This window comes from Antedon mediterranea, chromosome 7 (assembly GCF_964355755.1).
Source record: "Antedon mediterranea chromosome 7, ecAntMedi1.1, whole genome shotgun sequence".
Lineage (NCBI taxonomy): Eukaryota > Metazoa > Echinodermata > Crinoidea > Comatulida > Antedonidae > Antedon > Antedon mediterranea.
In genome coordinates this window covers 7,402,001-7,424,744 of record NC_092676.1, presented here as the reverse complement: position 1 = coordinate 7,424,744, position 22,744 = coordinate 7,402,001, and the positions used below count along the sequence as shown (strand labels likewise).

Sequence of the window (22,744 nt, the reverse complement as noted above, 5' to 3'; positions counted from 1 at the left end):
GATTTCCCTTGTAAATTACTATTTTAATTTCTTCCAAAGACCTATAAAATAAAAGTTAATCGTTAAAAAAAAGTTATCGTTAGAAAATACGTCACTAATAGCTGGTTCACAAAGTCACAACCATTAAACAATTATTTCTGGTGGGTAAATTTACTATATAGGCATGTAGGCTACTCGTTTACCTTTTTGATAAAACCAACCAGGCTCTACCGGGCATAACTTAGTGCGATACCGTAATTCCAAGCAATAAACTAAAATACGCTCGTTTAGTATTATATGTATCTAGAATTGTAATGTATTCAAAGAAGAAAATCCACGAGAACAGGCTTGATTAAAAGGTATGACTAATTATTCAAAAGAGTAAGTACCTGTCGGCAATGCAACAACATGATGACCATCTTTGCAATTACAAATTAGAACCGTTGCTCTGGTTTATTCGGCTTATTCTATCCTAAGTATAACGTAACATACTAAATGCAATATAATGTTCTCAACTTACCCAATACTACATACACTACTGGCATTGGTAAATGGTAAAATAGCGAGTAAACAAACTATCCGCCCTACTACTACCTTGAAAGCCGAATACTGTCTTCCGTCTCTAACCGTCTTTTTCTTGCATTTTTTTGAAATATTTTGCATTTTACGTTACGTAACAATGCACCAATAAAAATCTGTGTTGGTGATCCTACGTCATATAACAATTCATGAATAGACCAACACGCACCAATAGAAGTCAGTTTTGGTGATTTTACTTTAAAAATGGTAGAGGCCGTGCACCAGCTGAAGAAGTCTGGATCTTCGGGCTGGTGGATACAACCACAACATCAGCAAAAGGACATTATGGAAATTGTACCCGACACTTCTACCAACCATTGAGGCAAAGACTCGACCTGGAACCATAATTCATTCAATGCCATACCTGTTACAATCACTGTACCAATAGAAATCACTGTACCAATAGAAATATAATCACTGTACCAATAGAAATCACTGTACCAATAGAAATCACTGTACCAATAGAAATCACTGTACCAATAGAAAACACTGTACCAATATAAATCACTGTACCAATAGAAATGACTGTACCTATAGAAATCACTGTACCAATAGAAATCACTGTACCAATAAGAAATCACTGTACCAATAGAAATCACTGTACCAATAGAAATCACTGTACCAATAGAAATCACTGTTATGCATTTTACGTTTTGTAACAATGTACTAGTAAACATCACTATTGGCGAATCTTACGTAACAATGCTCCAATAGATATCATTGTTATTCATGAAATCTTGAAGTTAGTTTGCTACCTACTGTATATATTTGGACCGATTTGTATGCGAGTTGCCGAACCTCTGTACGGACAATCTGAGGTGTGTTACGTCATGTATTTAGAATAGTCAATATACATTACACGTGAGAACAAAAAAAAATGAAACAAAAACAAATCGAAAGTCGTTCAAGCAATAATATGTCGTATTATTTTTGCTTATTTGTTTTGATTTTGAATTTGAATCAGTACGTAGGGTCTATACATGAGATAAGACAGAAAAAGAAAACAAAACACAACAAAGTACAACATGCTTTAAATACATTAAGGACTTCAATTAAGAACACTGGTAGGTCTATTTTACACTGGTGTCGCAACACAATGTGTGAATGAATTTTCTTGAATAATTTGAGCAGAGTTGTAACAATAAAGCCCCTATTCAGGGGACATTTCCCATGATATGAACTAGAAAATAAATATAAACACACAGCCAACACCTATTCAGGGGACACTTTCCCATGATATGAACTAGAAAATAAATATAAACACACAGCCAACACCTATTCAGGGAACACTTTTCCATGATATGAACTAGAAAATAAATATAAACACACAGCCAACACCTATTCAGAGGACACTTTCCCATGATATAAACTAGAAAATAAATCTAAACACACAGCCAACACCTATTCAGGGGACACTTTCCCATGATATGAACTAGAAAATAAATCTAAACACACAGCCAACACCTATTCAGGGGACACTTTCCCATGATATGAACTAGAAAATAAATATAAACACACAGCCAACACCTATTCAGGGGACACTTTCCCATGATATTAACTAGAAAATAAATATAAACACACAGCCAACACCTATTCAGGGGACACTTTCCCATGATATGAACTAGAAAATAAATATAAACACACAGCCAACACCTATTCAGGGGACACTTTACCATGATATTAGCTAGAAAATAAATATAAACACACAGCCAACACCTATTCAGGGGACACTTTCCCATGATATGAACTAGAAAATAAATATAAACACACAGCCAACACCTATTCAGGGGACACTTTCCCATGATATGAACTAGAAAATAAATCTAAACACACAGCCAACACCTATTCAGGGGACACTTTACCATGATATTAGCTAGAAAATAAATATAAACACACAGCCAACACCTATTCAGGGGACATCAAGATTCTTATTATTATTATTATTATGACACGTTTTTGGGTCTCATTAGTGTAGTTGTAATTGCATATAAAACATTAGCGAAACCATTAAACAGTAAAGACAAGTACATTTCTATTGCAAAAAGTCTTTCTTTATTTCTTCACATAATTCATACATATACACTCAAATAGCCTACATTAAAATAAATGAAACTTAAAGCAATACCTAATGTAAGTTGACAGTACACTCTGCTTACGAAAAAAGTGTAATGGTGGGGAAACTGGAAAGTGATAAACATGAACTGGAAAGTGATACACATGAACTGGAAAGTGATAAACATGACCTGGAAAGTGATAAACATGTAATACACATATAAGAACATCTTCAGATTCGAGGTGGTGTATTATGTTTTGGTCTTTTAAACAAATAGATTGGAAGCAGTAAAGTACTAACAAGGCAAGATAGTTTTACACTGGTCAGGATATGATTATATAATCTTAAAGATGTATTTTCCCCAAAAAACACGAAAAAGAAAGATTAATAAAAAAAGCCATTTCGCAGTTTTAATAAAGTTAATAATGTCCGTAGAAAAAAAGACACACTAAACGGTTAAATTCAACAAAAAACCCCATTGACTTCCACTTTGACTTTTTTGCATCATTGATACTGATTACTCCGTATCCAGTACAACTTCTCTTTGGGACACCCCTATTCAGGAGACATCCATGTGAAACAGATAAGGAAAAATATATGTTTTTAACACTACAGCCAACTCCTATTTAGGGGACAAACCTATTAAGGGGACACCCATGTGAAACGAACAAGGAGAAATATATGTTTTTAACACTACAGCCAACTCCTATTTAGGGGACAACCCTATTAAGGGACATTTTACCGTGAAAAGAACTAGGGAAAACATATTTTTTAACGCTCTGCCAATTTCTATTCAGGGACAATCTATAAGGAGACACTTTTTGGGCCTTGAAGGTGTCCCCTTAACAGAGGTTCCACTGTGGCTCATATTACAATATTTCATATTCTTATCATCATTTCATGCATTGTCATACAATGTCTATTCCAATTTCTATTTGAAAGACACCAAGTATGCTTATCATGTAGTTCGCTTTAGTTATGAACAAGAATGATTGTTTTGTCCCCTCCCCTCCTTTTTATTTCATGGCTCTGAAATAATTAGCCAAATTAAATTACATTAAACTGAATAAATAACATATTTTAATTATTTCATTCAATTTGTAAACTCTCTAATATAATTCCAGTTTAAGAATATAATCTATAAAATATACACCAATATACATATTTTCTAAAATTCAAGTTTTGTTAATCTATTTTATCATTTTCAAAATACATTCAATATCAAGTATATTGTGAATACTGGCAACACTGCACACACTTAATAAATACTATATACATATTCTCTAATGTACAAATACCTATGTAGTTTTATTATTAAATACTTTACAGTTTTTTCAAGGTGGGTAAACATTGGAAATATATATTAAAATATTTACTCCTATTATATATACTTTACATCTAAAAATACTAAATACTTTTGGTTTAAAAAGGAAGATTGTAGTATTGCCATTTATACTTGAAAAGTTAAAATCTATTTTTCCAAATAAAATTGGTAAAAATATTAAATAAAATATTATCTGCTTTTTAACAAATCGACGTGGTGCAAAATATTCAAAATACAAAATTAAATCAACATTAAAAAACAAATACAAACATATAAATTAATAGGAAAGGTATAAAGTGCAACAAAATTAATCAACATAAAAAAATAGCACCACACAAATAGTTAAATCCTAAACATATTAGAAGCAATAATCACAAGCAATGGGTGATTGCATACAGTATACTGTATCAAGAAAGTATAATGGGAGGGGGAAACAAACCCTCAATTGTGGAAAAAAAATACAATGCAAAAGATATCAGCACTTATTGTATAATGTTAAGGCCCTTCAAAAATCAATATTATTTATTTAGTGAGAATACACAATTGTATATATCAGGGAATAATTTCGCCAGTGTAGCATAGCAAAAAGCTATACAAAACAACCTTTTTGCTACACATTTGTACAATTGTGTAGCAAAAAATCAGGGAGTTGTGCAAAAAATACAATACAAAACTATGTTTCTCGAATCAAAAATCAGTTTGATTGGCAATATTGCTAAACAGAATTTCGAAATGAAATTTTTCCCTGTATATACGCAGATATTACTTAATATATTCTATATTTGAATTATATTACTGCATAATGTTGATATAAAGTATATAGATCGAAACGTCGAGAAATCCAACAGTTCTTTTCAGAACTATGTGGTGTACCACATGGTATATCAACATTTGATTTCGCCATGCAAACCTTCAAACAATATATTACTGTATAAATTATCTTATTTATTTAGAAACAATTATACTTAATTAATTTATTTATAATATATTTTTATAGGGGAAAGGAGTGTGGAAGATTTGGAAGAAGTTTCATTTATAAATTAAAAGCACCAATTATTTCTATCTAAATATATTTTAAAAAGTTCTGATAGTTTAAAACTGGAAGAAATTACAAGATATTAAATATATTTAATTACTATATTAATAATACTTATTGTTCTTACTTTATTGGTCCAAATGGTTACCTTTTACCGTTTACCTTACCGTTTTTCAGAAAACCAGATACTTTAGAAATTAATGATTTTATACCTTTCACTATATTTAAAATCTAAAGCATATCTTCTTCCTCATATGTGTGAGGGCGCAGTTTAGCGAGTCGTTCCAGCTCTTCTTTGATGACTTTCATCAGTGGTTGTGGCGTATCTGCTCCTTTGATTATTGCGGTAACGTTCAACTCATCAAAACTGTCATCTACTGGTTTACCGATTCGTTTTTCTTTTTCCAGAGAGGCCAGCATGTCTATTGCAGGCCGTTTCTCTTTAGTTGGCAAACCATATGCCGCTGAACCTTGGAGTGACACTGGCCTATATTCTAGTCTGTCTCTGTATGGCCTAGGATTGTATGACTGTTGAAACGAAGTCTCTGCCTCGTCGTATGTCGGTGACTTCGTCTTTTTAAACTGTTTTAATGGAACCGGCGGTCCATTTCTTGTTGTGAGTTCAGATTCTGGGAGCATTGAAAGTTGTGGTAGCGTCAGTAGAGCGCCTGTTGGAGATCTGATTGTTACGGGAGGGGAGGGGTCCAGCCCTCCTGGTATGGTTGCCTACAGAAATAAGAAGAAAGTTATAAACGTAAAGTATCAAAAAATCTGTTCAAATATTTGTCAGGACCAGAGCCATAAAGCTTCTAATAGTTACCATGGGTTAGTATTCTTTTGTTTTTAAGGTTGGTTACTATTACTGTAGGGATTTATTAGTGGAGTTACTACAGTTTTATAAAGCCTAATCTAGCACATGAAAAGGCATAAGTCTAATTTGTACTACTATTCATGTACATTCTATGCCATGTAGATACTTGCTTCATGATTCATGATACTACTGTATTATAAGTCTTTTCGTTTATGGGTCTTGCGTGACAAGAAATTTTCTTCTTGCAAGATCCTCTATTAATGGTATTGTTGTATTGTTTCATTATTATATATATATATATACCAGGCAGAATAACAACTCCCTGCTATGACGTTATCCAAATTCCTTCAATTGCACTGATGAAGGGCTAGCTCTGCTAACTTTTCTGGCTGTTTACTTTATCGTTTTGATTTAGCTTTTCGCTTTTTATTTTTGTATCTCCATTGAGATCCAGCCACTGATACCCACAGCATTGTCATTTTTTTCAGTAATTTGCCTTTGGATTTATATATATATATATATATAGAATTAATGTTCTTTGCCTCTTGTGTTTATATATATAAAAGTATCTCTTCGGAGATCCCGCCTCGTGAATAAAAATACTGAAAGATGAGGGCGTATCAATATGATCTCTGTTGCGCGTGCGTACAACTGAGGACTAGTGCTGTTCCGCCGTACCACGCCGAGAATGTTAAAGAGTCGTTATCCAATCGAGTTCGAACAATACCATGAAAGCCCCAGTGGTCTAATGGTTAGGACATCTGCATATCAAGCAGGCGGTCCGAGTTCGAGTCTCGGTTGGGGCGACTTTTTCTCATTCTCACAGATTTCCTCATCTTTATCGTTTCAAATTAATTAATTAAATTTCAGTATATCACCGGGCGGTTTAGAATTAATGTTCTTTACCTCTTGTGTTTATATATATATATATATAGATTATATATACCATTTTTTTTATTGTATTGTTTATTGATAGAAATTAATAAATGTTGAATTATTATTATTAAATTACACACATGCAGGGCACATGCAGAGATCAATGGTTACATAATGGAGATTAACAATTAAAAAAAGAAGCAAATGAACTGTACTAACAGGTTCCATAGTAGGTGTGAGTCGTGACACTTCATCCTCTGCATCATAGATACTCCAAACCAGACCACCAGTGTCATCACCTAGCTTTGTTATGGGCACTATCACAACCTTCCCTGGATCTGTCTTAGTTTGTGTGAATTCATCTAACGAAAATGATAAAATAAATTGAGTATAAATTTATTAAAAGGTTAACTTTCCAGTCGTTGTTTTTGAGGTTGTAGTAAATTGGAGAGTGGAGTTGTAGCTTGGTGGTTAACCTGATTGCCTTCCAATTCCAATGTCCCATGTTCAATCCTGACCTAGTGCCAGGGTTGTAACTCGCGACTCTTTGAAATCCACTCCCTAAGCCTAAAATGAGACTTAGTTTATAAGCATGATAAATTATAAAATAGTTTACCCATCCTGTATTGGCGAGTTACAAGCTGTTGGATGTGTATGAATCACAAGACCGATAAAGGATAATTGTATTTAATTACTGTGGAGTAGCTTTGTGTCAGGGAGTTTTGTAATTGGTAAATGTTTGCCCTACAACTTACAGAGTAGGGCAAAAATCTGACCAATTAAGACCAATATAGCTACTAAAATATAATCATTCAAAAATGCTTATAAAATGACATCGAACTTAATTTTTTTTTTTTATTGTCGGGATAAGTTCAATATTATTGTTATTCATTTATATGAATTCACCTTTTTGATTTGATTTATCAAAGAAAATTAACTAAAAAGTAGCTGTTTTGGAATTTGGAATCTCTAAAGAAACTTGAAGCCTACCTTTTGGCGGAAACCCAACAGGAGCACTTTTTTGATGTTTTACAAATGGGTGGCGACTTTTAAACACTGAATCATCCCTGAAATTTATAATAATCATAAGAAATCATAATCATCAGAAGTCATAATCATAAGAAGTTCTAATCATAAGAAGTTCTAATCATAAGAAATCATAATCATAAGAAATCATAATCATAAGAAATCATTAATCATAAGAAATCATAATCATAAGAAATCATAATCTTTACATAATGCTTTCTTCATAGAAAATAAATTTAATTTTTCATTTACACAGGCTGGCTTGCCTGTTACAAGTGGTACCTGTATTCAACCGATTAGAGTCTAGGATTAAGTCATCTATATGCAATTCCAACTCATTCACCACCGGCTTGACAGTCAAATAGTCACCAAAGATACTAAATTTAATATTGCATAACTTACGTTTCACTTCCAGTGTACGTTTCATGTGTCTCAGTTGATGACAATCGTTGGCGTCTTCGTTCTCTTGATTTTGAAGGTTTCTGATTATTTTGTAAAAAAAAAAATTAGTTAGAAATAAAATAGTCATATAAAAATGTTAAAGAAGTTTGGCAAAATTCTTCAATAGTACCTTAAGGTCTTTCATGCTTGAATGATGAGCAGTAGACTGTAGAGGGCGTACTGCATTCCTTCCAGCCGGTGGAAGGTTTACTAGAGAAAAGGCTTCATCTAGAAGTGCGTGCATACGCTTCCTGGTCTGGCCGAGTGATTGCGTGTTTTCATTCTAAATAAACAAAAAAAAATGATCTAGGTTTTTAGTAAAATGAACAATAGTATTAAAAGTCTAGACAGATTTCTTAAGCCTAGCTTTCGGAGATCAATGCTGGTGTAACAAAATGGAAGAATTTATTCATTTGAAGCCAAAAAGTAAATACTACCTCTGACGCTAGTGGCCTAGCATAATGTACATCTGGTAGCGAGTTGTAAATTCCATCTTCTTCAATTTCAGTTTCATCAATTGATGATGATGCATGAGACGATTTCTGTTTTTTCTTTTTGTCTTTAATTTTTTTCCTTAAAGTATAGAAAGAAAAAATATCTTAATTCGTTGTGTCAAGTTCTGTCAGGTGAGATGCTTCAGACTTTGTTGTGGTCGGACTAGAGAGAGGGCGGGCTAAATGACTGAAAGGTGGTTTGACGTGGAGGAGCACTTAGTCCTATGTTCAAACTGTTATTATATTACTTACTTTCGCTTATGAGGTGCCACAAATGTAGTTAAAGCCTGTGTTTTAACAACTTCTGGTTCTAGGATAGCACTTATCTCAGCCTGTGCTTGTCTCCATTCAGCCTCTCCATCTAAAGTAAACATAATGTTTTCAGAATTAATTATTACACATTCACGACCCAGCAAAGAGTCCCTGGAATTGGAAAATTTGGCCAACCAAAGCCTTGTTCGCACTGGACTTGAAAAATGGTAAATTTCATATGGTAACTTTACCTAATGCCATCGGAAAATTTGACGATTGTTCGCACTTTTTAGGTTATATGCATGCATTCATGCATATAACCTCTTGATTCTGTCAGAATCTTTATTTATTTCTTTATTTATTTATTTATTCTTTCCTTAGCACTATTTGTCCATCAATTATCTTGATATCAGTTTCATCTAACTAAGTCAATTTTTCAGAGTATATTCCTTATGGCCAGGAATCGATGTGGTTATGTTTTCACGATGCGCAATCAAAAATTACGCCGTCTACGCGCGATTTAACGAAATCACGTTTGTAATCATATCTTCACAAGCATGAATCACAATTAAACAAAATTTGGTACTCATAAATTTCAGGTCATATTTCATCATATGGCAATACAATTACGTGCGTAGCGCATATAACGCATGCGTACGCGCGCTTAAAATGTTCAAAATTGTCAGAATTTATTTTCTATGAAATTAGAGTACGTTTCAGGCAATTTTAAGCGTTTAAAAAATTGCCATGAGTGCGCAGATTATTGCACTGTTTTTGTCCGATTACTGTTGTATAACCTTTCTTTAATAATATCATCATATTTTATTCACTTTTCAACGCCAAACAGCGTTATACGAGCACGTCAAAAGTGACAGGCTACGCACGTGTAAGTTAACAAAATGGTGAAAATATGCTAAATTTTAAAATTAATATATATCGTTAGAATGCTCGGGAACACCTATTTTTTATTTAATTTTCTTGAAGTGTATGTATCATATGTATGATTTATTATGAAATTAGAAGAACAAAAGTTGATTAAGTCATCATTAATGGCATATTAAATTTAACAAAATTAATTTCGACAATCAAACAAATTATAACATTTTCTTAGGCCAAAATAACAAACTTAACATTAACTTTCTTCCTTAAGAAGTTCATATATTAAAGTTAAAAGTATATAGTTTGACAGTGCATCATTTTTTTAAATTTTTAAAGATGTCATCATAGTAAAACATTATAATTCATTGCGGTATGTAATAATCTATCTGCACCAAAGTGGTTACTGCATAGTAAATACACGGAGGAATATTTCCATAACTTTTAGTCAGTTGTGTATGGCTCGGTGGTCTTTGCTAGTGTCTATAGCAGTCAAGTACCGAGTTCGAGTCTCACCTTGGGAAACCAAACGAAATAAGATTTTTTTTATTATCCGTATTGGTTGTTCAATTATATTTCTTAGTGTATAGATTATACACATGATTTATAATGAAATCTAAATAAAAACACAAATGTGGTTTATGACATTATATACGCAGAAAGATCTTTGATCGGATTATGATACCGGCTATTGTATTTGCGTTAGCAAGATCCTGTCATATATTATAAATAACTAATGATTCTGAGAAAATCAATCAATCAATATATCTTAAATCAATCAATTATCTTTATTTAAATCAATGCATATAACCTATAATTCGTCATAGTGATGAATTAAATCTAGTTTACATTTCGTTTTAACAAAATTTGACCATGATGTTATAAATTATGAAGGTCATGTGATAACCCAAGTAATGTACGGATTACAATTTTTAATAGCCAACGTGGTTAGTTTTAACGGATTCTAAATAAACTTTGACCTTATGAATTTGTTAAAAGTTACCTAAAAACACTTACTTTTCTGCTTCTTTGCTTCTTCAATTGTTCTTTGCGACTTCTTTGGTTTGCTTTGCATTTGATGTTCCGACACGTGCGAAAACATCGCTCTCTTTGGATCTTTCATTTGTTCATTCTTGCTCAATTTTGGATGTAGCTGTACCTGAGAGGAGACGGAAGAACTCATTCTCAGTTCCTCTTCGGTCGAAGACACCAAACTATCCAACTCTGAAACGACATCATCCTGTCGAGAGATTATTGTCGTTGCTCGCGGTAGCATCCTCGGTGGGACTGTAAGGTGTCTCTTGTTTTCTTTGACACGACCACTATCATCTTCATCTGTGTGGTAGTCTGAGGTTTTTACCGATTTGTCGTCCTCCAAGACGTGACTATGTGAATTATCAAGACCTGTTGGCGGCATTGCTCCCTGTCTTCTCTTGCTCGCAGCATACGAATGATATGGATACTAAAAAATAAAAAACAATGTTTTATATTTCATTTTTCATCAACAAATATACAGAAATTACATTAAATTTTAGCGAGTGAGTGGCAGAGTGGTTAAGACAGTTGAATCGTAATTATGTAGCCATAACATCGGCAAGGGTTCAAGGCTCACTTGCCGATTTTGCATTTTTTTAAATCTCACTAAAGTTCCACCCTTCCTCAGAATAAAAGATAGTACAGGATAGTACATGTTGAAATTATCAGCCATCTTAAAGGCCCCACCCCCAAACTCGAAAAAATGCCAGCCCAACTGATTCATCCAACTCATACACGAAACAGCATGACACAATTATAATAATCAGAAATACAGTCAAAGTACCTTTTGCTTGAACTGTAGAAATTTCAGTGTCTCTGGGTCAAAGTTTCCATCCCGAGGTCTAGGCCTACAACACCAGCAAAAGCAACAACATACCAGGAATATGAACGCTAGAACACCACATATAACAGCTACAATCCATATAATACTCCTATTGCTGGAAGACTCATCATACACTAAAACAAAAAAAACATGTGAGAAATTCTTTAAAACTGTCGATTTAATCAATTTTAATTGCAATTTCTAGTAATTGTTATAAATGTAGTCAAACAGTAGCTTGGTAATTGAAAAGTGTCTGATGAATCCAAGGGTCCTGGTTCAAATCTTTGCTACAGGTAGGGTTATTTTTCGAAGTTTTGAAAGGTTTTCTTGAGTAAACGTTTGTTATATCTTACCAACCACATGTGTTTCGACGGGGTAACCAAGGGTGATTGATAGCGCTTCACTGGATAGGAACTGCATGGTGGCAGCAGACTGTGACGCTGGAATGCGTTCACCTCCTTCTACGATGTAATACACAACGGATAATAACTCAGGATTAGCATCATCCCTACTGATATCAATTTGCTGAAAAATAAATGAATTAACATTTTGAAAAGACTAGAAATTACACCTTCTTTGGGAAGCACTATTGAGGAGAAAATTTCCTCTGAAATGAACAAGAGGGAAATCCTGTATGCCATTCCCTGTTCAGAAAACACCCTATGAAGGGGACACTCGGTTGGGTCTTGAAGATAAGAGTTTCTGTAAATCGAATTTAAAGATACTGTATATTGTCCACATGAAACAATTTTTTTTCATATTTTTGAATTGAATAAGCTATTTTGATGTTCCATAAAAGTTATTCACTTTTACCAAAAATTGGATTGAAAAAAAATTATGTACCTGAAGAAACTGTAATTTAAAGTAAATAATAATCAAATTGACTGCCAGCCGATATGGGTTTTGTTGAATTTAACTCGTTTTTTTTTTTCTGCGGAAGTGATTAACTTTAATAAAACTACAAAATGGCCTATTCAAAATATGATTTTATTATTCTGCATTTTTATGATTACTTCCTCTTCAATAATAAATTAAGAACAAAACATTTTCATATTAGACAAATATTAATTTTTATATAGTTTTCTTTTAGGGGAAAAAACTTCTGAGCAGAATCTTAAATGTTCAGTTTAAAAGAAAATAAATATTTGATAGTCTATTCTCGTATTGAATAAGCAGCAGCTCTCAGGAATTGTTAGTTATTAACTTAATATTCCTATCATGAAATATTCAACACGCATGATAGAATGCATAGAATATGATAAATAATTGCAATTTGATACAAAGAGAGAAATTCTTCCCAGCAATAATGAAGAAATATAACTGAATTTGAAACAGTAAAGGATAGGAAAGTAAATTCTGAAATCATTTAACAAAACAGGGAAAGAACATTTACAAAGAAGCAATCAAGTTATCTCACTAATTAATTTGTTTTAACAAGTATTTCAAAATTATCAATGTAATTTAATCCGCCTGATGGAATGCAGAGAATTTAAATTAGATGACTCAATTATGTCAAGCAATAACAATATGTCAAATGTTTATTTATGCTCATTCCTTTGGTGCCGCTTATGTAAAAATCAATAAACGTCACCTGTCATTTATGGATATGATATTGATTTAGCATATTATCACACAAGTCTCAGATATTATACTAGTTCGGTTTCGGCGAAGGAATTCACACAAATTGTAAAAATCTAAACGTATGGAAAGGTTGAAACAAAAATGAATTTGTTTGATTAATTTCCTACTAAAGTCATACTTGCAACCTTTAGATTTTGAATCAGGTCATAAATGTTAACCTATTTGGGAATCATTATCAAAATGATCAAGGGCTTTAGGAGTCCAGAAACAATCTATTTGCTTTATCCAAAAACATTTCTAGAAATGTTACAATCCTATGGTGGTCTGGTTAAGCTATTTCAGCTTTAATCAAGGAATTATTTAAATCTCTGTCTACACTATCAAACTTTATGTGACAAAAATGTGCCCATATACTGTTGGACATGATGATGTAATATCACTACCATATTTGTGTATATCACTACCATATTTGGGCACATTTTTTTGTCAAACTAGTTTGAAAGTGTAGACAGAGCTTTAGCCTTCAACTTTGTTAATCTAGATGTTTTCCTAATTGTTAATTGGACAGTATAGTGATAATTATTTTGATCATTATTTTTGTAAATAGGCCGACTTCTCTTGTATGGCCTCTTAGAAGAACACATATTGTTTGTGAATGAGCTTTTGCTACAAAATTAAGATTTTATGATTAAAAACGAGATTGGTACATTGCTTCTGAAAAAACAAATTCAAATATAGTAAAAACCTGTGTAGTGACGTCTTCAACTGTAACTGCTCTGCGTCTCCGTGATCCTAATTCTTCGCTTCGAGCCTGAATATATGCTGAGGCAAGTCTGCGCTCAATCTCCGATATAAAGTCCAGTGATTTTATGTCAACAGAAACTGGGACTTCAAATTCTATCCAAAACAATAAAACAGGATTTTACATTAATTAATGTATATAATTATTATATTTATATTATTATATTATGTATATATACTGTATGTGACCGATTGGGGCCTGGATGCGATTTTTTTTTCGTACATAAGTTGGGGACTTTTTATGTGAAAAAAAGCCAAAATACTTTCTAAATATATAACAAAATCCTACACTCAATAATCTCTCTCTTTCACACTATTAAAGTAAATAAGTTGCTCATGGGAATCGAACCCCATACATCAACATGCTACTGTAAGTCCATAGTCTAATTTATTCGGCTAAACATTTGCATTAGCGAATTGTATTCATGTCAATTCTTACGTCACACCTTATGGATGACTAATGAATTTTGTGGTGTTTCATTTAGGGGTTCCCCAACTTATGTACGAAAAGAAATATCATATCCTGGATACACAATATTGGTGGAATTACACTCGGATTGAATTAACTATGTATTCATCAAAATCTTTTCTCTCCCAATTTATCTTAAATTGAGTAATAAGGTATGTTTGAGCATTGGAGCATACTCAGTCATATGCCGTAGTACTTTAATAGTACACAGTACTATGGAGCCTATAACATTGTACTACAACCGGTAATTAAAAGTAAAATCAAATTTTACAATATTTAAGAAATAGTAGGACTTTATTGTATCAAATAACGCTATACAAAGTGAATTAATGCTAGGGGCAGTTGGTACCATAAACGAGATATTATGATGTCTAATGGAGACATTGTAATGCTATGCTTTGAGTTATTGTATGCAACATTTAAACATCAAGTTACTTTAACAAGAAAACTAATTATCAAACATTTCAACCAAGTGTAAATGGACAAGGAGGAATCCATTTATTACTTATGATAAATAGTAAAGTAAAAGTATCAATAGCAAGTATAAATAGACAGAATAAAACCATTTTCGGAATGTTCAGGAATACTAATGTTTGTTGTTTGACTACATTTCCACAAGTAGAACATACACAGCAATAACTCACACTACTTAAGTAGGATTCGGCTATTAAGGACGAAAAACACTTTTAGGCTGTTGACCTAAAGCAACTAGAAATGCAAGCTGAGAGTCTGTATGGAAACAGATACATAAACCGTAATGTGAAACTTGAGTTCAGCAAGGAACGCAGAGCTTTTAAATTTCAAACGAGTTGAGTAATTTATCACAATGTCGTTAGACATGGCAAGCCATTAAGTCTTGAAAAAACATAATTTAAGAAAACATATCTGTATGAAATGTATATATATTTTCTTTTAGTTCTTAGTTCATAAAGTTAATATATTACTAGACACTAATTTTTAAAACATTAATATAACAATATTGATAATATTACTACTTTAGATAACATGAATTTGGAGAAAAATTGAAAAAAAATGACTCCATGTTGTTAATGCGTTAAAATCTAAAGTAACAGTACATTATATACATACATCTGATGTGCTTGCTATTGCTTTGTATTGTTTTTACAAGATAAACTGAAAACCAAAATCAAGGTATCATCATGAATATATTGAAAAAGGTACATACCAAGTTGAAGCCATGCTGGTTTAGTACCAAAGGATGTGTCCAATGTGACATAGCTCTTCTTTGTTGTACCAACTGGTGTCACTAGTGATCTGCTACTTGTAGGAGCTGAGCTGGATGAACTTGGAAATACTACAGAAGATGAACTGGATGACTGCTCTGGTAATCTTGATGAAGATGGTGAGGCAGACAGTAGAAACGTTGTCAGCATATTTGGAGTTGCTGAACTACTTGGCAACTCCACAGAACCCATTAATGAAGATGAATCAGAAAATAAAAATGTAGCATCTAATCCAGAGGTGCTGGACATGACATCAATGTCTGTAATTACTAATAGAGTAGATATTACCGATGTCTCTAATGTTTCTGACGAGAAGATGGCACCTGTTGGGTTAGAAGTAGTGAATGATACAGTCTCTATAATGAGCTCCGATTCTAGTAATGACATATCAGAGGATTTGGTTAAAGAATTTGAAGCTCCAGGAGGTGATGGTGTAATTACTTCAGAAAAATCAGAGATTGAGAAAGTTGATGGTTCCAAGGTCATCAATTCTTTGACAGTTGAAGTCATGGAAGATTGATCGGATGATGGCACCTTCATTTCAGATGTAAAAGCAGAATATTCTGATGATTTCATAACTGTTGATGGATAAATAGTTGTACACACTATGAATGTCTCCTCCAGATATTTAGATAGTTCAGATGTAGTGGGTTCCACAAGAAAGACTTCACTTACAGAAAAACTTTCAATAATTGGTGTTGATAGTAAAGGATCACTGAAGCCAATTTGTGTAGCCGTAGCATTGACATTGTTTGAGCTTAAACTTTCTGAAAGACTGCTACTAAATATTATTGGTGGTGTCTCAGAAACTGTTGACAGTAAAAGAAGTTCACTGAAGCCAATTTGAGTAGCCGTAACATTGACATTGTTTGAGCCTAAACTTTCTGAAAGACTGCTACTAAATATTACTGGTGTCTCAGAGAATGTTGATAGTAATGGTAGATTGCTGAAGTCAATTTGAGTAGCTGTAGCTTTAACATCATTAGTGCTTGACCTTTCTGAAACAATGCTACTAAATATTATTGGTGGTGTCTCAGAGATTGTTGGTAGCAATGTTGAGCTGGAAAACTCAGAAAATGTTGGTGATAACATAACACTGTCAGTTAAAAGAAAGGTGTTATCACTTTGTGGTGGTGTACTAGATAATGTTTGTAGCATTGTTATGTCTGAAAGGGTTATTAGACTGGTGGCATAAATAGTACTTATGAAGGTGCTGATGTCAAGTGCATTGCTGAAATTGCTTTCTGTTGTCTGTAACAAAGCACCAGACAATGATGGAGAGAATGACTGAGTGGTAAGGTTTATTGATGGGCTGGTATAGATGCCGCTAAGCATGTCTGAACGTTCTAAAAGACTGCTAAAATCCAACACTAATGATGGAGTCTCAGAGGAACTTGGTAACAGGGTTCCAGTGAAACTTGACAAATACATTGTTTCAGTGAAAGTTCCAGAAGATGTAGCATAAATAATGTCTAGTATCTCACGAAGACTACTATCCACTATTGATGGTTCTGCAAACAATGTTGGTTGTAAGGTTGTGGTTACAATCAGTTCCATATCAGTTGCTGTAGGATTATCAAGAGATGTTTCAATATTAGAAAACATAAAAGACTCTGTAACACCAGATGTTAATATACTACTTTGCAGATCTAATGAAGTTAATGGCTCCAATTTACTTGACATCAAAAGAGATTGTTCAGTTTCAATCTGAGAAGACTGATCGACAAGAGCTGCTCGCTTTTCTACATGATGAACACCCAAGGTATTGATATCAACTTCTGCACTAGACACCATATGCATGTCTTCTGCCTCAAGTCCAGAAGAATATTCTAATGTAATAGTACTGTAAACCAAACTCTCTTCAAATAATGTAGATACAAAGGTAGTCTGGTAACTTTCCTGTGTATCACTTCTTGTCAAGTACTTTGTGTCAGAAGAGTGGTCTGTAATTGATTTCCAAATCATGTAAGGAGTAGTTTCCATATTCTCTTGCAAGACTGATGAAACTTCCAAATGAGATGGTTTTAAGCTGTCTTCCATTGTTGGCCAGTTATTGTATTGTGTGGAATTTATATCTGTGGAGTACCAGTAGCGACTCTGTGTAGAACTCTCTTCTGATAATGTAATATCTGGTGTGTTTAAAGTACCGCCAAACTGAAATGTTGCCATTGAACTTGGCAATGTCACTATTGTGGTGAAACAAATTATGATGGGTTCCACAGAAGGAACTTCAGTTGAATCGAATAAAGTTGTTACTTGTATTAAAGAATGCTCTTCAGAATATTGGCCAATATCCATTGATGTCAATGATGGTGTTTGGAATTGTGATGGTGAAGATTGAGTCGCTGAAACTCTACTTCCATCAAAACTGTAACTTTCGTACACTGAAATGAAAGATGGTGTCTGTGATTCTGATGAAAAAGCTGATTGTCCTAACATGGTATCCCAGAATGTTTCAGAAGACAGTAACATATTTGATTCTTCTAAAACTGTTGTTCCAGACAAGGTGACTGGACTTGGGACAATGCTCATGGCTTCCTTAGAAGAATAGTCTACTGGTGTGATAGAGGAACCTGCCAAATAGGTGACTGATGATGAAAGTGGTTGTGTTTGAAGCAGAGATGTTACATCATCAAGGTCTTTTGATATCACAATGTCAGAGTTTTCCATATCCACATAGGATGACACTGTCTGCACAATTGTACTGAATAACATACCTTCTGTGGTCATTCCACTTCTTGTTGAAGGTTGTCTTATGTCACCAATTGATAGTAAATCTTCAAAGCTACTTACAAATTCTACATAACTTGATTCCAAGATGCTATAAGTACTCTTATACTCTGATACATAATTGTCAGTTCTACCAATTTCAGATGACATCATTTCAGATGAAATCATTTCAGATAGTTGGAATGGCAATAATGATGACGGTTGCATAAACTCCAGGACACTTTGTGACATACTGATTGTAGAAAATTGACTATCAAAACCAGCTGAAGTCAAAATATCAACATCAATATTGTCAGAAGTTGAAATAAAATCTTTTAAAAGGGTCTTAGAAACATCTGAAGCCATCCTTATGGATTCTGATGTTAGCAATGTCAGCTCTTCACTGTCTGTCTTGATATGACTGAGTGATTGATCATTAAAAGCAAACAAAGAAGTTGACTGAAAAGCTGTGCTTTCTATAGGTAATCCATTATAAGATGTCAACAGGTCATCAGTTGTTAGCAGTAGACTACCAACTAATGTGGATGTCAGTACTACAAGTAGGTCTTCCTCTTGTGACATAATCTCACTTGGTGTGATCATTGGCATAGTTTTCTCCGTTCCATCTTCTCTACTACTACTCATGATCTGCAACATCACATCATCCTCACCTGATGTCAGGGTGGTCACCACTGATGACAGAGCAGGAGTAGCAGTGGGAACATCATCATTTGTAAGTCTACTGGTGAATGGTGCCGATTGTGTTGGGAGGTTGTTGGTATCAGAAGATTGCAACACCGTTTGCAGTTGGTCTATCCTGCTTGTGACAGATGGAGAGGGCTCCAGAGGTATAGTGGCAGCTTCTAAAAAATGAAGAAAACAGTGAACTTTTAAAGGGTGATATTATTACAGTTAGATTACATTAATTAAGTAGAACCTCTATTAAGGAAACACCTTTGGAACCCAAGGTTAATATATTGCCCCCTTATTTGTTTCATTAGAAAGTGTCCTCTTATCCCTTGAAAAGGGGTGTGTACCCTGAATAAGGGTGTCCTCTGAATTGGGGTGTACCTTATCTAGGGGTGTCCCATGAATCGGGAGTCTCTATGAATGTGTCCTAAAGTACGGATTTCACTGTTGCTACTAGCTAGCTAATTATTGACATGACAGTTTGATATCAAAGGGCCTTCGTAGATCATTTTGCATGAAAATTAATTCAAACATGGGAGAAGATCATTGGGCAATTTGACATGAGTGGGCCTACTTCTGGATCAAATGGGAAATACTATTTTTTTCATTAAACCAAACCTGTCTTTGTTGCTGCAATCAATGATACACTGATCAGGAATATGGAACATCTTGCAAAAGGTCCATATATGTTCTTTTTTGTCACAATCTCCAACAGCTGTGTCTCCATTGTCCCCTGCTGGGTCTATTTATATGTTTCTTCTATCATGCTGATATCCTATTGATTAAGAACAATGTGAAACCATATATTTATTTGACATGCATCCAAGAAACTCTAAAATGACCGATGATCATTGGAAAAAAATTAATTAATGATGAAGTGCAAAAAAGCGTCCCACATAGAGATTGAACATGGAATTTTCTTACTTTAAGCAGACATCTCCTATTGCCATTGGAAAAGCACTAGATATCTAAATTATACGCACATGCAACAGAGATCAAATTAATACAGTATGTCCTCATCTATTATAAACTGTATTGATTATTATGTAATGCGACCTACATTTTATAAGGTCATAATGAAATAAGAAACACGGTGAGAATGAACTAGAAATACTGATTGAGAATAATGTATACAGATTAGAAATTAAAGCGTAAAGCTCTGTCTACACTATCAAATTAGTTTGACAAAAAGATGTGATGTGCTCATATATGGACATGATGATGTCATATAACTACCATATTTGGGCACATCACTACCATATTTGGGCACACTTTTTTTGTAATAACTAGTTTGCTAGTGTAGACAGGGCTTTAAAAACGAATAAATATTATTAGCAACCACTACATTATTACTGTAGTGTATTCAAGAATACAATACGCTACAGTAAGTGCAATCTGAAATTATCTTTAAAAAAAAGATGTAATGTAATAATAATATGAAATGTGTGGAAAACAAAATTTGAGGAGAATTAGGAAGCCCGGCTGCATAAATGTGACCAACTTATGTACGACTATACTCAAATGAGGTTCTGCAGTGCACAGTATAGGAAGATGATGTCGAATCATATAATATTTTTAGTACCATCCATTACATAACACAGTCAATATGAATAACATACAAATATCATGTTGCCGATAACAAAGGATGATGAAGAAGTAAATATTTTGTTAGTGTACTGTATTTGTATGATTATTATTGTGATTTGGAAAATACAATTTCTTATTCTAAGCTATAAATTGCTGCCATGGAATTGTTACTGTAAATATAAAACAAGATGCAAAACCAGAATATTATTGTTCTCTTGGTGTATTGATTTTTATAACACAATCAATAAAAGAATAATAAAATAGTAGAATTTGTTCATTGCATTGCATGAAAGTGTCAATGCCATGTACATAGCTGCAGTTGCGTGCGCAAAGTTGAGTTAGTGTTTACCGACCGACATAGTGAGCTGTAGAGTCGTTTTTGCACGCGACTAAATATTTCGTGGAGAAGAAATTGGTGTTTAGACTTCCATCACAGTTGCGACTTTACAGATGGAAGGACGCATCCGACCTTCCGCACACCTCCATCCCCTATACCGTATTTATTCAATGAATAAACACCTCCCTCGAAAAGAACATAATTTAGAATAAACACCCCGCCACATGCATCTACTGTACACACAATAGTGTATTATTCATACACATTTTTATTTGTAGTAGAATTCATTGACTTCCATGATCTACAATTGACCAAGCATTTTTATAAAATTTTTACTGTATTTTATCACTGCTTATATAATGATTAAACTTGACGGAAGAGACATGGGGTATAGGCATGGTCAATCATGTGTGTATTATTTTCCATTAGCAATAGCATGGTTGAAAATTGTAAACTCTTCAGTATGGCATTGACAAGCACTGAATCAGGACTTAACACTGGCAATTAAATAATAATACTGTAGTTTTAAATGTTTAAATTGTGTTCAATAATGTAATTAATATTTTTGTTTTATTAATTTTTTTTTTATTTAACATAAACTGACAGGAACACAATTTATTAATAATAAATTAACACAAAAATATTAAATATTAATACGCTATATATAGAACTTCTAAAGATCAATACATTACTTCAAATATATCTAATATCATATTCATGTTATTCTGATTTATTTCGGATATTGTGCAATATAATCAAGAACAATTTTATATGAAATAATAAATTATGAAAAAAGATTGACATTTATTACAGAAAGAAATAAATATAGGCCTAGGCCTATACCTGTATAAACCTAGCTATAAACGGACCAATTCTACCAACTATATTAATATTATCAATATAGAACTATTGACCTAGAGATGGATAGACAACAATACACAGGCACAGAGAAGGAGGATGACTCGGCCACGATTCTGTTATGGCCTTCCACAACCAACCAACTAGTACAGTAGGCTAAACTACTGTACACGGTAGTTTAGCTACAACTTACAAGGCTGGCTAGGCCTAGTCTAGACGTGACTAGCTAGAGGAGGAGGCCTACAGAAAGGCCTAGCTCAAGGCCTAATTAAGACATTCACGTACATACCTGATCAGTTACGAGCGAAAATCCGTTATTAATAGCACAAATAGATAATATACGAAAAGCATTATCAAAGTCATGGACATGAAGTAAATACAGGTTGACCTTACTACATGTTTTTAGAATTTAAAATCTTCCGTTTACACGTACCGTACGTACCGGCCAAATGTTTGTTTACCGTCGCGTCCGTAGTTTTTATCTCCAAAATCTCTCATTCTGTATGTCGCCCTCTATAAAATACATTTTCGATGCGCGTCACGTCAATGAATTACGTACATTATTATTAATTAATCTGGAACATCCTTTTTTAATGTGACATACGATAACTTGTCATTTTTATTAACCTGTATTTTTTGAATGCAATATGTACATTATAAGACACATTATACAATGCTATAAATAACCATAATCCAGCCACATTGTTGACAACACAATTAACTGTCTAAAGTCCAATAAATATGTTAATCCAAACGCTTAAAAACATACACTATTGTACTTTAACCAGGCAGGTAAAGCATAGAGATCTCTATAGGTAAACAAAGTGTTTATCTGCCTGGTTAAAGTACACATGACTAAACAG

General features: G+C 33.5%; 1 protein-coding gene across 1 annotated transcript; it reads right to left on the bottom strand.

The window, feature by feature from the left end:
- Positions 1–1,544: 1,544 nt before the first annotated feature.
- LOC140054447 (uncharacterized) lies at positions 1,545–22,314 on the bottom strand. Its single transcript, XM_072099431.1, has 14 exons — positions 22,171–22,314; positions 19,718–19,874; positions 15,643–19,272; positions 13,932–14,083; positions 11,959–12,130; positions 11,567–11,739; positions 10,765–11,209; positions 8,872–8,980; positions 8,563–8,698; positions 8,256–8,408; positions 8,087–8,166; positions 7,649–7,725; positions 6,878–7,020; positions 1,545–5,697 (listed from the first exon to the last, which is right to left on the bottom strand). Exons 2-14 carry the CDS (start codon positions 19,824–19,826, stop codon positions 5,203–5,205), a joined length of 5,874 nt encoding a protein of 1,957 aa, XP_071955532.1. The 5' UTR covers positions 19,827–19,874; positions 22,171–22,314; the 3' UTR covers positions 1,545–5,202.
- Between the last annotated feature and the right edge of the window lie 430 nt (positions 22,315–22,744).

Bases quoted from the DNA above. Each gene is read 5' to 3' on its own strand.
- LOC140054447 (XM_072099431.1), bottom strand. From the start codon at position 19,826: ATGGAGACACAGCTGTTGGAGATTGTGACAAAAAAGAACATATATGGA. The intron at 19,273-19,717 runs GTTTGGTTTAAT...TTCATTTTTTAG, and splicing joins GATTGCAGCAACAAAGACAG to AAGCTGCCACTATACCTCTG. The intron at 8,981-10,764 runs GTAAGTGTTTTT...TGTTTACTTTAG, and splicing joins AGAAGCAAAGAAGCAGAAAA to ATGGAGAGGCTGAATGGAGA.